This window comes from Cataglyphis hispanica, chromosome 1 (genome assembly GCF_021464435.1).
Source record: "Cataglyphis hispanica isolate Lineage 1 chromosome 1, ULB_Chis1_1.0, whole genome shotgun sequence".
NCBI lineage: Eukaryota > Metazoa > Arthropoda > Insecta > Hymenoptera > Formicidae > Cataglyphis > Cataglyphis hispanica.
In genome coordinates, this window is record NC_065954.1 from 6,396,971 (window position 1) to 6,414,416 (window position 17,446).

General features: G+C 37.8%; 2 protein-coding genes across 3 annotated transcripts in view; one reads left to right on the forward strand and one right to left on the reverse strand.

The window, feature by feature from the left end:
- LOC126849870 (N-alpha-acetyltransferase 15, NatA auxiliary subunit) overlaps positions 1 to 17,446 on the forward strand; it is a 34,686-nt gene that overhangs the window by 3,194 nt on the left and 14,046 nt on the right. The window lies entirely within an intron of this gene.
- On the reverse strand, positions 297 to 13,642 carry LOC126849740 (uncharacterized). 2 transcript variants are annotated; one of them, XM_050591899.1, is made up of 2 exons: positions 13,149 to 13,642; positions 297 to 3,673 (listed from the first exon to the last, which is right to left on the reverse strand). In XM_050591899.1, the coding sequence occupies exon 2, from the start codon at positions 3,671 to 3,673 to the stop codon at positions 464 to 466; it is 3,210 nt and encodes a 1,069-aa protein (XP_050447856.1). In that variant the 5' UTR covers positions 13,149 to 13,642; the 3' UTR covers positions 297 to 463. The 2 variants fall into 2 exon arrangements, with proteins under 2 accessions (XP_050447856.1, XP_050447865.1); XM_050591908.1 differs by lacking the exon at positions 13,149 to 13,642 and adding an exon at positions 5,092 to 5,394.

Genomic DNA, 17,446 nt, shown 5'->3' on the forward strand with positions numbered 1-17,446 from the left:
CTTATTTTGTATATCTTTTGTTTGATTTAATTTTATTTAGCATATTGAGAACAATTTGAAAAAATTTGCAAATCAGCACTATTATCTACGTAGCTATTATTATAAAGTGCACGCATTACACGGTTAACTAATGTCATAATTATATAGATATATATACATGTAATATTTCATCATTAATCACAGACAATGTGCAAGTACGCTAAGACGATGCGCATAACAATTAGCACACGCAAATGCGATCGCATATCTATATCGTTCTAGGGCGGGAGAGTCAGGCTGCGGTAATAAATTAAGCATTTCTCGTAAAACAGCGTAACTATAATTATCTAACTTAGTCACAATTCGTATTTACAGATACAATAAATATGTTAATAGTACACGTGCGATGATAACATCGCGCTGGACATCCGCGAGATTATGGCATTGTGTGATTGCCGTTGAAAACGCGCGACGAGATACGCGCTCAGATTTTAGCTTGGCGTCGTCTCCGTCTTAATCTCGGTCCTCTCGGCTTCGGATATATGTATCCACCGTTCCGATCCTGCCGTTGTGTGATCGCCCGCGGTGTCAGGAAATAAAAGTGGCCGACATCGTCGGGTAATTGATACGCGAAGTACGCATTCGGATTATCCGAATCCTGCAGTGAAACGGGATCGATGAATTCAGCATCGGGATTTACAGGCGGACGCGGATTCCTGTAGTTGACCTCAATATCACTTAGCAGCGATACGGGCTCCTGAATATTTTCCAGTTCCTCTCGGGATTCGGAGAGGGGCATGAAATTGTTGGTATTTCTATTGGTCGGTTGTATCGTGTTTTGCACTCTATAACGAGAGGTCGGTCGATGCTGTTGAACTCTCTGATTTTGCAATCGATAGTTATCTGTCTGCAACTCGTAGTTCGTTGACGGCAGCGGCTCTTTCGGCTGACGTTTAGGCTCAATTATATCGATGAACTCACTGTCCGGATTGATCGGCGGCAAAGGTCTCCGATAATTTACGAGAGTGTCGTCCTTGAGGGAGTAGGGTCGCTGTGACTGGTCCCCATATTGAACTTTGACATTGGGCGTTTTGTAAGTCACTGGTCGACCAGTCTTATAAACGTTCGACACATAAGCGTTGTGATCGGATTTCTCCGTGATACTGTTCGACTTTCCATAAATCGGAGTTGTGCTCGATATCTCGGCACCCGATAGTTTTTTGCCAAAGATCGTGAAGTATTCTTTCGTAACGTCATCCAACAATTTTTCGTCCTGCGGCGTGAAATACGCATGTTGTGGATTGGACGTCGCATCTATGATTGGATAAGCGGTGCTCGTAGAATAGATCGGATGTTGTATTTTGTATGGTATGCGTTTTTGTTCTCGCGTTGGTGAATCAATATCTTCGTAATCATATTGTTGATTGCTCGACTTGATGTCCTGATACTCGTTGTATATATTCTGTTGTTCTGTACTGTAGTACGGTGATCTCTGATTGCCACCGCGTTTCGAATAATCCGCCACCTGGAAACTGTATTGATAAATCGGCTTAGGCTTCGTGCTCTGACGATAATATGTTTGAGGCTTCGGAGTCGTGTAGTACGTTTGCAGTGGACGCGCAGGTACGGGCTGATAATATACAGGTGGTTCATCGGCTAACATACGTTGACTCTGATCCCGTGGCAGATTGGCGTTGAATTTCGGAGACGTGACCTCCGAGCTGTCAGTATATTGGAACGTGTGCGAATTCTTCACGATGCTATCGATGAGTTTCGCCTTGTAATCCTTCGGAATTTCTTCCGCCGCGATCGTCTCGACGGTGTAATAATGTTTCTTTTGCTCAGATTGTCGAGGTCGCGATGTTTCCGCGTCGTAGTATGGCGATTTCGTGGTAGTAGTCTCGTAATAAACGGGCGATGACTTTTCTGAATTTTCATTGTTTGATTCCTCGTAAAAGTAATAAGATGCATGATTATTAGATCGTCCAGGTTGACTAGTAGTGATGATACTTTTTATAGAAGCTGGCGTCACCTCCACCGATCGATCCAATTTTAATGAAGACTGCGTTGTCGAAGGATAATATGCGAGAACCGGCACTGTCTTGCTGGTGACTAAAGTAGACCAATCTTTCTGCTGGGTCGTTGCTTCAGATACTTGATTTCCATTTACGGGACTGATAGTATATATCTCGGTGTTCTCGAGGGTATGCGGTTTTCCAGAAGTCCTTGTTGTAATATCTACATTGGGCATGGTTCTTTGTTTAGATGTAAAAATGTCCGACGCGTTCCTACTCTTCGTACGACCAAACGACACTTTTGTAGTTATTGATGAAGAAGAAGTTGTCTTTGTTATGGAGCTTGGTAGTATGGATGAAGCTTTATATTGTTTAGTCGTAAACTTTCTCGGTGGTAAATAGGTTGGTCTCGGCGAAGTTGTGGTCATCGGCCGCTTCGTGTATTTCTTCGTGGTCGTCTTTTTATCGTCTAGAGCAGAAAAGAAATCGGGTGGTGGCGGCAATATGATGCCAGGCACTAGCGGTCCTGGCGGTACAGCTGTCGTATTATCTTGCGGATAATAAAAGCTATATGGCGGCGGATAATAAATGGACTGATCTTCCTCGTCGTAATCCGATTGATTACTCGGCGGTGCTACGAAGACCGCTCCGGGCGGTATGGCGTGATAGAAGGGCGGATGAATGCCAGGCGGTTGAGGTTGTTCGGGTTTTATTCCCTTTTCTTGGCCATTTTTACCTCTGATCGACTTCTCCTCAATGGAAAAGTTTTGCGGGGGACCGAGATTTGGATTGAATATCGTTCCATTCGAGGTGATAGCAAAGAACGGACCCTCTCCTGGTAATAATCCCTTTGTGTAAAGAGGGTCTGTGCTGTAATCGATGGTGCCGTTGCTAATTTCCTCCGCGGTGCCGTTCGGCCCGATGATCTGTACTGGTTCTCCATCTGCGAGCTGTACCGGAAAGGGCGGCGGTACCTTGGGCCGCGATGGTATCTTGACTTGGCGTTTCGGCGCCGTGTAATCATCGATAGGCGGCCATTTCGGCTGTGTGCTGCCGCTGCTTTCTTGTTGACCATTTTGCTCATGCTCGGGAAATTTCCCGCCTCTTAGCACTAGCACGTGATTCTCGGCCAGCCAGATCTCCTCTTCGTCGAGACCACCCAGATTGTCGATTGTGTCTTTCGGCACTTCAGGATTGCCGAGGTAGCTAATGATACCGGGCCGTTTCGGCCGATCGGCGTAAATCTCGTTCTGTATGAGGCCATACTTGCCCTCCTTGACCTGTTGAGAGAGCGTTTTTTTCTCGTCTTCGTCATCGCCGCTGTTGCCGCGAGTACTTTTTCCCTCCTTACCGTTGCCAGCCGCTGACATGAGAATTCCATCGTCCCATAGTGACTCGCCATCGTGATGGCGCTTTGCATCGACTCTTAGGTGACCCCCGATTAGACGGTGAGACACTTTCCTTCCGGGTTCCGCGGTAATCTCGTTGTTCGTCGTGCTGCTCGGCAATCTCGTGCTCCGATTGTTTGATGCATGTTCCTTGATCAATCGATGACTAGATTCTTCGACACCGACGTGCCTCCTTTCCCTGTTCGTCGACGATTCCGTTATCGTCGCACATGCTGCTATCAGTATTAGAGCTAGTGGCAGCCTCCGTGAAAATAATATCAGACGCGTCATCTGAAAATAAAAAGCACTCATATTATTCACTCGCTTCTTTACATATATGTATCTATTTTTATAACACGATCAGAGAATAGTATTTTTATCCCCCGTTTTCAGAGAATAGTTATTTTTATTCTGCATGCTCGAGAGAGTATAACGGGAAAGAACGTAATCTCGCGTTACACCTTGAAATGCATTTTATTATGCAGACTGGTGTGCTAATTAAATAACGCGTTTTATTCTTCGTGTTGCGTGAAATGATTTTTCTGTTTAATAGGTCAGTAAAAAGTCTGGCACATATGATGCATAAAATAGTTTATTATTCACAATGACCGGAATTGCGTGTAGAAGTCAGTAGATATAGTGCGGGCTTTCCAACGTATGTCAAGGATCTAATTACGTAACAATGCCAATTAAATCGTGAACAACACGTATGTTTATTCGCCAGATTCTAAGCCAGATTACTGTCCTGCAATTTAATTTCTTACGGGAACATAAGAATATTACTAATTATGATTCTCTATTATTATTTTACAATAATTATGTCACTAAAAATCTTAGAAATATTTTATAGAGAGAGACACTAGATGTATTTTAGCAAATTAAATAAATGTTAAAATATTGAATTATTCGATATGTATTAATTATTATATTGAATAATTTAAAATGTTTGCAATACTGTCATGAGATGAAATTTTTGCACGATTAATCTTCCGAATCTCTATTCGTGCATTCGGAAAATTCATTAATTCCGCCGATTGCAGTGATATGAGAATGCGATATTGAGGGGGTGCCACGCCTTTCTCTGGCGAACAGATCGGTGAACGGTCGACAAACATTCACGGGTCACCAGAGTAAATCAGCCTCTTGTAATGACTTGCGACTGAGTAACGAATTGGAGCAATGTAGGTTTCTGTAGATACTCGTATATATGTTGTATTCTCTCTCTCGGTTTGTCGATGCATATACGAGCGCATTGCCGCAACACTGCAACGTGGTCGTGCAAATTTGCGGAAGTAACGCTGGCATGAGCAACACGATAATGCGCTTCCGACAGCTTCGCGGACGTCGCACTTTGCCTATCTCGATACTTTTCTGAAAATTTCTAGTTTCCTCCGATTTGTTTATCCGCGATCTAAGGATGTGTCCTACGCTATTTTGATATATCCAATCAAATACTTATTTTAAGATACTTAGATTTGATATAAATAGAAAGTTGTTATATAAATAACGTCGTGCAAATAATATGATTAAAATATAAGCTTATAATACTAGTATAACGTATTGCACAAGTTTAAATATTAATCTCGATAATTAATGTAATTTTTAATTTTAATTTTCATAATTGCTATAATTCTTTTTAAATTTATATTTGCGATTAATTTTTTTATGAATCTTAAATCTGTTTAACAGACGCGAAAATTAGATTATACCTTTTTTCCCGCATCCGGAACGGTATGACAAACATTTACCAGGATTTCTGGTATGTCGTTGAATTGCTGTAATTGAACTGTCACATGCAATAGTACGATTCTTCCGAGAACTTGCAAGGTAGCCAGTCCGACGATAGAGACGTAAATCACTTACGTGAGTGCACTACTCGATTTCTCCGCGCAAATAATTACTTAATCTACGGAATATCGGCATTTATCCGTGTAGGAGGAATCTATGAAACACATAATATTCGAATACTATTGATGTGCGTGATCAAAATTGTCAACTTGTCCTTAATATTTGTGAAAAGAATTTACCGCGTGATTTATCACGAATATTATAACATAAATAGTATAAGATATATAGATATATAGGTATAAGATTTATTGATAATTTTTCGCCAATAATTTTCATAATCACTATTTAGAATATTATTCTCAATTCTCAATGAATTCGAATCATTTCCGAACTAATATCAGAAAGCAGGCGATTTCAAAGTTGTACAAATATTAAAACTATATAGAGTGATTTTTTTTATAAAATTATTTTTTTTTGTTTTGTACCACACTTTGATAAATCAAACGAAATGGAGAAACTCTCATTATACACTCACTCTAGCGAGTTTATTTTACAATTTAATATATTCACTTTTTGACATTTAGCCGACACTATCCACACAATGAACGGATAATTAATGTTTTATTTTATCAAAAATCGTGTCGCGATATATTTCATGAACGGACTGGTTCTTGATCAGTTCACGATACGCGTTTTCGACGTGCATCATGCTGAAAAGTGATCACGTGATCTTCCCACATTTCAATAAGTCTTCAAATATTAGCGTTCTCCAACACGACTGCGTGTGTTGCTTGTCAACTCTACACACCAATAAACGGCCACGTGTTTTCAATATTTTAATTGATGTACGATATGATTAGAAAAAATGTGTCGGACTTTGACAGAACCGCGGTATAACCGCTCATACCGGCATGGTACACGTGACTGGCGGATTTTCATCACCCTCTCTCGGTGTACTGGGGGGCCCCCCCCAAGGACGTTCGTCGGGGAAGGTGACCATTTCCAGGCGGTAACGATATGTGTACGCGGCTCCACGATGGAAAGGAGGAAGCCGCGGTCGATTCGCGGACGATTAACGATTGTAATTAGATCGTTGCTTAGTATCTGGTATTATTTCAGCGTCGCTGGTTATACTGCCTTTGCGCGGGGGAGGGCCACGTAACTTCGAAAAGTACAATAAACGCGTAACATCGCGGGATCCTTTCACTTTTGTCGGGAATCTGAAGTATTATTCAATTTGCTTACTTTTTAGAGCGACACTCACGCGACAGACGACGAAAGAATTGCGTGCATTGGCTTGGATTATCCGCGCGATTGCCTAACCATCCGGTAACAAAATCTTTTTGTACCGACGCTATGCTCATAAATCACACTCACAGGGTATATTCCGTTTCGTCGTCCAGTTTTGCTGTCGGCGCATCACGCGATTCTCCTATATAAAAGTTCGCTGAATAGGCAATCCTCGGTTCATTCGCCGAAATTGCGAATCTTGAATCGGTTCAACGCCCGATATTAACTTAGAGCTTTGTTAGCACGTTCGAGATGGTGTTCGGAGATCTCTGAATAATCATTTCGTCTCTCTGCCTTGCCTATTTCACACAGCATTCCTGACAAAGCATGTAATGGTTATGTAAATGAGATTATTGCAAATGAGTAGAGATTAGAGATTAAGCATTGTCAAAATAGAGACGATCTAATTTTGCACAATGAAAGTCGAACGATATTCGAGACATGATGCAAAACTGCTGCGATCCCTGCTGGCAGGTGCCATTACGTTATCTTTGCGAAACCTGCTGTAGTAAATGTTTAGAATCAAACTATTATAGCCGTAGCGACGTAGTAGTAGATCGTTTCCGAAAAAGTCGAAAACTGATTTTGAACAGACGTAATAATTACACTTGTTACAGCTTTAAAACTCGAAAAGATATAGATAATTTTTCTTTTTTTTTTTTATTAGAAATTTTTTAATTAGAAATTACTTTTTGTAATTATTATAAAATTTATCGCAACTTTATGTATATAATAATTATGTATCTGCTTCTACCATCATAAAATGTTAATCTTTGTTGAAAAATGCATATTTAATTACATTGACGCATGCAAATTATTTGAACGTGCAATTTCCCCTGTCATTAATTAATATCCCGGAATATAACGGAAATCGACCTTGGATGCGGACCATCGAAGTCTTGAGTGTTCAATGATAAAACGACATTGAGCCATCGCACTAGTTCCGCGAGAGTGAAAGGCCGGGGCGGTGGAACGAGATCTTTTTGCAAAACAACTTCAAGTTGATTCATCAGATAAGTATCATTGGTTTTGTCAGGCCGATCGTAACATGATTCACAGTTACAGTGTTATTTTAGTACTGGAAACATTTCTAGTTTTGTTTCTATTAAAAACACGATTATGTCTCCTCGTATATTTTATAATAGACTGGAAAGTATCGATTTCTGTTATTCGTACATTTCATCATTAATCGACGAGTATCTTGTAACATAAACTTATATACGTGGACGCGCCAACACCACGTAAGAGCCGCGGATCTATCCAATCGAATTTACGCTTTCAGTTACTTTCCTTTTTGTTTCGCGTTGTGCTCGCTGAGCAGGATTAATTCCTCGACGCTGCCGAGTGATTTTCGGCATGTCGCTCGCTCGCATAACGATTTTACAACCACGTATAGAAACTTTTGGGGTACTCGAAATCGGCCAGGCACACCTCACAGGAAATCGATAATTGACTTTAACGGCATCCTGTGCGACACGCCTTTAGGATTCGCAGTTGCTTCTTTATTTAACAATCTTCAATTAGCAATATTTATAATTGCTTTATTCTCACAGCTCGAATCACTCGATAAGTTACACGATAGATTATTGATAAATATATAATTTATTACATTTTTCTTCCAAACTCCTGCGCATAAAAGCGATAAAACTGGAGAAAGCTGAAATGCGAATGCGTAAAGTAACTCGGTATAAAGAAAGTTATGTCCATCATTTTTAAAAGCAAGGATAAGTCTAATTATCTGTGTTACCTAGGCACTCCTACAAACGCTGCACTTAATGCCATATATTAATGTATTACCTTAAGTTAGGGTACTCGTGAATTAGAACGTTGAATACGTTACTTCACTTTCTTCTATATATGTAGATTGTGTTTTCTTATAATCTTATAAAGTTATCCCTAAGGCAATTCAAACGAATTTAATTATTTTATTTTAAGATAATTAAATTTATATAATAAATATATCATAAAATAATTTAAATAATTGTCTTATTTTTTGCTCGCGTTGCATAAATTATTTTTATCGCATCAATAACATGGCATTATTCGCGGTTTCTTAAAAATGATTAAGTTTTGTTTTTTTAATGGAAAAATATCATTAAACTCATTTATGTAGGCTAGGCTAGTAATATTCCATTACTTAGCAATTATAATTATCTGATTGTTCGCATGGGGATTAACACATCGCGCAGTGAAATGTTCAATCTATGAATACACTGTCACGTAGCATTCGTGCAGCATCGTGTCGAATGATGATTATCGGTGCGTATCGTTGGAGGTGAATCCCCCAGTTCCATGGCGCTGAAGAAATCAGCGCCGTAGGAACGACAGGGAAGAGTAGCACCCGGAGTGGAATACCTTGGCATTGACCGGCTTGCTTTGCCGAGGCAGATCGCGCGCGCGCTTGCATAATTTGCTCGTCTCGTCTCGTCTCGCTCATCCCGGGGCACCTCTCACAACGGATTACGGCATCGACCGCATCTCGCAGTAGGCGGCGAGCATCTCGCTCTTGAGATAGCTCTCACTGGTAATTGTTCGCGCAGCGGGATAATCCTAACGGCGTATATAAACATGCGAGCGTAAAATGCGCACGAACGGTATTCCTTCGGGTCGACGACTGGGATTTCGTCGCAAATAAATTCCTCTTCCGTTTTATCGACAGAAAGAGAAATAGAATCGGCCACGGTGTCTTTCTCTCTTATTAGAGGTCTCCAAGACACATTATATAAGTTAATTGCAAGTCTTGTTTTGCAGAGATTTCAATTCTTTATTTTGATCTTATTTATTGGGATGATGGTATAATTATCCTTCAATATGGAATTATAATCAAGGCAAATCGGAAGTTTCCTTGAAGAAAATATCCTGAGATCAATAATTCTTTACTGCTCGTTAAATTAATTCTCGTATTAATTATATGTAGTATATATCTTGTGTATAGATAAACGATGACATTTGGAGCAGATATGTGATCTTGTGAATCGTGTAAAGTAGTATTACATTTTGACAGATCATTTCCATTTTTTTTAATGGTATTTGATCACTACTTTCGTTACCGAGAAGTTATATATAAGTCTCGTTTTCTGTTCACCACGAAATTTGCATAGCATCGATAATCCTTCGATACACACACACACACACACGCACACGCACAATTTTATACGCATACAAATCTTTATAATACATTATGCAGGAGTAGCGGAATATACATGTATAGAGTGCAATATATAGTTGATGGAATATGGATAATACCGGTTTATGTTCATACCCGTCGTTTCAATAAGGTTAACGGCCCAATTTCGAGTCATGAAATGATTTCCAATGCTTGCCTTGATTCTTCTGATAAATTTAATATTGAAAATGAGCAAAAAGGAAACTTTAATCATATTAAATGATCTTAGGTTGTATTCAAAAATCCAATACATATCGAAACATACACATAAATATTATCAATAAAATCTCATTATCTCTTACCACAAGAAATTACGCGAAATAATCACAATTTCGATGAAATTCCTGCAAAATATTTCATTTTCCATCTTTGCATTTTTTTTAAGAAAAAATTAAAGAATAATTTGTCGACATTTTTAGGACTATAAAAATCTGTCAAAGATATTCCTGATTTTTAGCAATAATATTCTCTTTGAAGAATTCTTTCGCGTAATCACGACGACGACCTTCAAGCCTTGAGGCAACAGATGACCAAACTTGATTGGCGAAAAATTCAAAGAAATAGGTCAAACCACAACCATTTCGCGCTAAAGCTCGGAGAATGGCCGCAAACCTTCATGGCGCAATAATTCGTACAATAAATACATCTGTGCTAATCTCATCAGCTGGTTAGCCCCGTGTGTTTTCAACTCGCACATTGGCCCGACTGTTCACCTTCAGGATAGTAAGAACTGTAAATTTTGCAATACTCTCGAATGTACTTTGCTAAGTATACAAAGTTCTTATTTGCGTTCCTTTGACAGCAATTGCTTTGAGAAGTTATTTTATAGACTTTCCATCTTTAAAATAATAATGTCAATGATAATCCCAAATTTATAATTGAAACATTGAAAATGAAATTATAAAAAAGATGCGATGCTCTAATTTTGAAAAAATGCTTTGTCCTATTCTGGAATTTTTATATCTTATTCCACTCGGGAAGAATTATAAATTAGGCATATTTCCGGTGATATATTAATTCATTTTTTGGTCGATCGCTTTTAATGCCGCATACTTGCGATGGCATAAGTTTTAATATGGTTTAATTAGAAACATGTGCGTGTCACGATTTTATCGCATTTATAAAACAATCGGACGATGAAACACGATCATCGGAATTCGCTTCGTCGAGATTCCTGTCGATTGTTCTCTCATATTAATCGGCTCGTTCTGACGTTAATCACGCGCCGGATTTCAATTCGAACAGGTTTATCCCACGTGATGAATCACAGTTCGAGCATCCAGACGAATATTATCGTGTTGTTGTACGTCGTCGCCTATTGCACGACTCTCCATTTTTATCCGCATTCTTCTGCTCTCGTATTGCATTTCCCACGCTTACATCAGTTTCTCTCATTCGCTGCAAGACGGCTAATTAAGGACGAAAGGGGAAGCTGACCTGTGCAAGGTCGCGCCCAAGGTTCCGTTGACCATCCTGTTTGTCGCGTTGTCGTTTATTCGCTCTTGTCGAAGGTCCATGATTGAAATGCATTCGTGAAAGCGATATTGTGTAAGATATTTTATATTTGAGTATGTTCCTTAAATCTTTCTGTCTTTGTGAAAGTAGCGTGAGGTTTGTGCGCGAGATATTATATTATAGTAGCAATTATATTATCGATCGCGAGATACTATAATATTAAAAGAAGCGTTTAACGCGAATATTGATACAATCATTTCCTTTCTCCGATTGCGCTCTAAAATCAATAGCTTTCATATTATTCCGTAACAAATGCTCGATTATTTGCCGCGAATAATATGATACACTTATGTACTCACCTCGTGCTTATACTTTGATACTTTGTATTTTTAGCGAGGAATTGAAAAGTTACCATTAATGATCTCGCTAAACACGCGACTTTCTCTATGTGACGATCACTATCTTTTTCGTTCGTCGATTTCATGCACGAATTGCATAATTTGATAAGCGACTACAACGCTAGAAACACTGCGGTATGATGCATTCGATCTCTAACTAATATCTGCGATCAAATCCTCGACTTAAAAAAAATATATTTTTTTTTTTAAAGAAAAAGATTTAAACATTTATTCTACGTCACGATTATTTTTGTCTTTGCTTCACCGTCATTTGCGCATTCGCGAAATTATGTAACATTCTCGTAAATGCATGATGATTCTCTGATCGCTCTTAACATTAAATTGTAAACTGATGAAGCCAGGGATTATTTATGTCGATTATTATCTCTTTTTTTTTTGTCTCGAAAAAACTGTCGTGCATCAGATACATAATATTGACGCATCGAGGATGCAAATTAACATCGATCTTTTAACTTTCTAAAAACATAGCGGACGGTCGAAAGAAATGATTGGGTGATCCGTCCTAGATTACATTTAGCTTCTGTATGTTTTTCTTGGGCGGACTTATGTCAAAGGGAAAGCGATCAGCTATTGACAGTACGTTATGATTTATGAAACAAGATGAAAGTAATTAAACGCATTATATTATTGCCGCGGTAAAGTGTCGCCGGAAGTTCTAACTTTCGCAAGATTATGGTTGACCGGATATTCCAAGAGCCTGGAGCGAAATACGCAAGTACCGCGGGAACAACCATCGACGGCACCTTCTATTTCTTACTACGATACAAACTCATTTAATGTAATTCCGAATGTACGAGTACAGAGAGTAAGATTGTCGGAAGTCCTTTTTATAAAAAAATAAAATTTTCGAGAATATCTTTTTCATAATTGTAGACATTTTTATATGTAAAGTACATACATATAGCTTTTTTAGATTGAAATAAAAAATACAATATTTGATAGAATTATGTTTCCCATACGAATATTAGAGAACCGTCCTCCCTACAGGCGACGATGGATATGCAATAATGACCGACATCCTGGCGCGCATGATGACCGTGCGCGTTATAATTAATGTTTCTCGGAAGACCTCCTAAACCTTCGTGTCGGTTAGATAAATGGCACAGTTACGCATATTAAGGAGAATGGACGTCAATACATTGAGTTAATTGTGAATTATCGAGAGCATCGCGTAATCGGAAAACAAATCAATAATTTTAAAAATTTCTATTTCTGAGAATGTTGCTCTACAGTTGCAGGCATTGCAATAATAAATATTCTTTAATCCTGATTTTTACAAATAACTACATTTATAAACGTCTCTTTTAAGATTTAAATTTTACTTTGGAAGGCAAATCTAATCTATTTCTAAGAGAGAAATAGTGTATTATTATTTTATTACATTTTATATTTAAAAGCATATAATCAAATTAGGAAAAAATACATATTCTCAAATCTAATTGCTTCGCTTTGCTTTGAAAAATAAACACGATTTTATTAAGTACACAATTTCATTTCAGATGTGATTAAAATAAGTTACATGAGGCTAAATAATTATTAATTAATGACTCCTATTAATCGTGGGGTACACTGAATCTTTTAAATCAAATATTTTCTCATTGCACAGAAAAGAATTTTTTTTTCGCGACAACTGCGAAAATGCACTCACGATTGTCTACAGTGCCGTATATTGGCTGAAGTCCTCGGTTGAAATCTCCTTCAATGCGCTCCGAAATGACAACTGGCTGCTTTAGGCACATGTATCGACGAGTGCACGCGCGGACGAGATCTCAACAATGATGAAGACTCGCTTCGGCATATACCCCTTCTCCTATAACACACTATGCTGTTGCGAACCGTATGTGTGCGCGAGATGCACCCACTGCACTTGGACGACGATGCACGATAGCTTCCTGCGCCGTGTGACCAGTGATCTTTATATCAGTGGATCCTCTACTGGCCCTGCGCCAGAGTGTCGTCCCACTCTCTGTGGTCCCGCGATGCGACGCGACTGACGCGATGCGACGCGACGTTTGTGACTCGCAAGCCGACACCTGACGGTGCACACCTATGCACCTACGATGTTACTATCACGGTCCGGTCCGCAGCGTGCCTCGCCGAAGGAAGGGAACGTGCCGCGTGTGCAATGTCGCCGGTCGTTCTTACGACTGCCGGCCAAAGCCATTGTCCTGTTTCGTTCGCAGACCTCGCCCTTCCTTTTTCGCGACTGATTCGCGGTTCTCCCCGCGTCTTTCTTGCTCTTTCGGTCTCACCTGCCTGAATCAACGGGCACGAATTGCGGGAGAGGTTTCTTTCGTTGCCTACTCAGGTCCGATAGTCTTCTAGATTGCGCGTTATATTCGCGATGCGCTTGTTTGGAGCCGATCAATTTTGCGATGCGTCGCATTCCGATGATCCGAGATCATAGATTAATGGATTAGCGTATAATGGCGTATATCATTGACCTATACTCTCCAATAAAACTTGAAGCGATCGTATTGAATTACTCGTCTATTTTATCTGCGTTTCTTTTTCGAGATGTAATCCTCCGTATAATGTATAAAATTACATAGCGTACACACAGAAAACAAAATTAACTGTAATAAATATGTAAACATTATTCGTCTTCAGGAAAAGATTTTGAGATGTTTATAGATATTTATTACCAAACAATAATTTAAAATATAAAAAAACGCATAGATAATTTATTGCTCACGCATATTGTGCTCGTAAAAATCAAGGTTTCAGTTTTTGAACAGTTTTAGGCGCTTTATGTTATTTTGACGATGATCCGGGCAGACGCGTGGTGATCTTGTCTACGCGAGCGATACGATCGCTCGAGACGGAAATGGAAACCGGGAAAACCTACTTTTTACCGGATGACGCTGTCTGCGCAAAAAAAACTGCGTTATGAGCTAAAAGAATTTGTTAGGAATTTTATTCCAATTTCTTTTTTTGAATTTTTATCTCCAATTAATTTTTTCATCTTGTCAATTCTTAATAAACGAGATCGTTTGTGGGATAGCAAAAAATATTATTTATTTAAAATATGTATAAATAAACAAAATATCATTTATATCATGTCATAATTGGTATTAATATATATGTTATATATTTTATTTTACAAATTGTTATATATTATATAATGATTATTTGAGAGACGATCGTTTGATAAGATTTAAATAAAGACTTTCTTGGCTTTCACCAAGAAGTCATGGTCCATTAAGAGAAAGCAATTTATATAGCAACGCCTCTTTGAATAACAATGGGTAAAGCGAATTCGTAACTGTGCGCATATTACGATTTTATCCATATTTAATTCATTTTAATATTCAATACGAGTATCATGTCTACATTTTGTCCTGAAATTGATAATGAACTTACTGTTAGAAACAGATACGCTCGACGAACCTCTGAGTTAATGGTGTCACTCATAAGTAATCACCTTGCGTGAACGTGAGTTGCATCAATCGCATATCAATTGCCGCAGAAAGAACATTGATATCAAATTAATTACAAATTAGGTTCTTATATTGATACCCATTATTTTAATTTTGACAACACTTCAGTACAAAAAATAATTGCAAATAAAATAAATGTCTCTATATTAGAGAAAATTATACGATGTTGATTTTTCAACAATTCGAGTATTTTAGTTTCTTCTTTATTCGAACATTTTTTTTTCTTACTGTTGTACAACATTTGTCGCAATGCAAAAAATTTATTTAATTTCTTACAATAGCGAAAAATTATTCGTTGTCTGTATATAAAAATATGATTATCTTCCGAAATTATTGTCTGGGGAATTCTACTGGACATTTAATAGCGAAATCGAGACATTGTATGATAAAATATAAGCCTGCTTGCATATAAAGAACTGAGGAGTGATACTTTATTATTCTAGTAGTCATACGCGGCAAATACGGACATGCACGAAAGTTTGGTCGGATCATATGCCAATCGTGAAATTTTCAGGCTAACTAGTGCACAATTGATTTAGCACAAAAATTTCTTATACTTAATTTATTTGCACTATATAAACTATTTAATTATATATTCATACAATTAAATGATATAATAAAATATATAAATAAATAATATAATAAAATAATAATATATCTCTCTTCTTTATATATATATATATATATATATATGTATATATAAAGAATCAAATTGATTCGCTTTGCTCAACCGCCGATGATTATTTGCTGTCAATGCTGCATCTAATACGATTAATCCTTCCACGCAACCAAATTTAGAATATGCGAGATCACGCTTCTCTTAGAAATCAATTATGATTCCTTCTTTTGCGGTTCTTTCGCGACGTCATCATTATATTCTCGGATTGTGACGGAATCAAATCGTTTAAATGCGAGTCGTCACTGTGACGTCTTTTCTGATGCATCTGTCGGTCGTACATCCTTCTATGATGAAAAGATATTTTTAAAATATCGTTCATTCATCGTGCATGTTTTTTTTCCCCATAAACGCTTTGACTCAGCGAGCAAGGTCGTCCGCGAGAGACTCGTTCTGAAAAGATTTCGCCTCTATTTTGAAGAAAAATCACCACCGTGATCGTCGGAAATTCTACGTAAATGAACGACGGCGCGCTTATTTCGGACCGTCTGACCGCGCGTGATTCATCGAAAGAAGAGATCCGTGGCATTATCAAGGTCGATATATGTCGTCCTTCGCCTTACAAATTTTTAGGCGCCGCATCGTATTATAAAATAATCGAATGCAATCTCTGTGCATTCTCAGGGACCCCAAAAAAATATATCTTAAGAGAGATTGAGAGATTTATCGCGAATTATTCTACCTGGAAAAAAAAGATGAGAGAATATATTATGTATCAAAAAGGATGATCCCATTACGATTATATATATATTCGTAATAATTTATTTCGCTTAATATATTTGGTTATTAAATATTTTAATCATCTGTTACAAAATAATCTGATAATGACAACTATTTTAGAGAATAATTATTTATTAAATTTATATATAATTCCATTTGCAATACTTAATTGCTTGATGCGGCTTCTATATTAATGCTTTCATCAGCTTGAATATTGTTCTCGCCGATTGTTGTTAATTGAACTATATTCGAATTTACGCGCGATAGAACTTTTTAAAACGGATAACGTCGATATTAAACGAGACATTTAAATCAGGGCATTGGGATCAAAAGGAATATTCTTTTACCACTCAATCGTGAGATCAAAGAGATGTTATCCATTCTAATTTGTTTAATACGGTTCGCTGAATACGATTTTGAGGCTCAGTGACATTTTACGGTTACATTGCTATAAAGGAGATTTATGCGTATAAAGTGAACAACTTTATTAAAAAGTCGTTAATTTTAGTCAAGTTATTAATCTTTAAAAGTGTACACGTGAGCGTAAACTTTGAAGAAGTGGAGATATAATCTCTCTATTGTTCCAATCAACCTTAGTTTCGTGCTTATTAATGCGCGAGATCAACGGGAATAATTTTGTTGATGCGCAATCTCGTCAAATTAACTTCACCTTCTAACTCATTGTTTAATATGATTTATATCGACCTTTCGATCTTAAATTTTAGACTAGAAGTGCGCTTGGAAAGTGCAAATGGAAATCGCGAGAGAAAATCACTCGAAAGATTTTCTTCTCAAGTGCTTCCTGGGAATCGGGTTGGGATATGACACTTCAAGATCATAGTGAAATCGTGACTTTCAATGTCTTCACATACCGTCGCGCTTTGATGCGATCATTATTCCTAATAAGCATTAACTCGTTTAGTTTTCAATATTTAAGTTGAAATCGATAAAACGTGAGCTATATAATATGTACATATTTGTACATATTCAATTTGAATCAATTCTCCATGGTTGTACGAAACGCATGGCATATAAATATAGTGTATACGTAATCGTTATACAACTAAAATTATATATCATAAAAGCATAACGCTTGACGATTTTTCTATT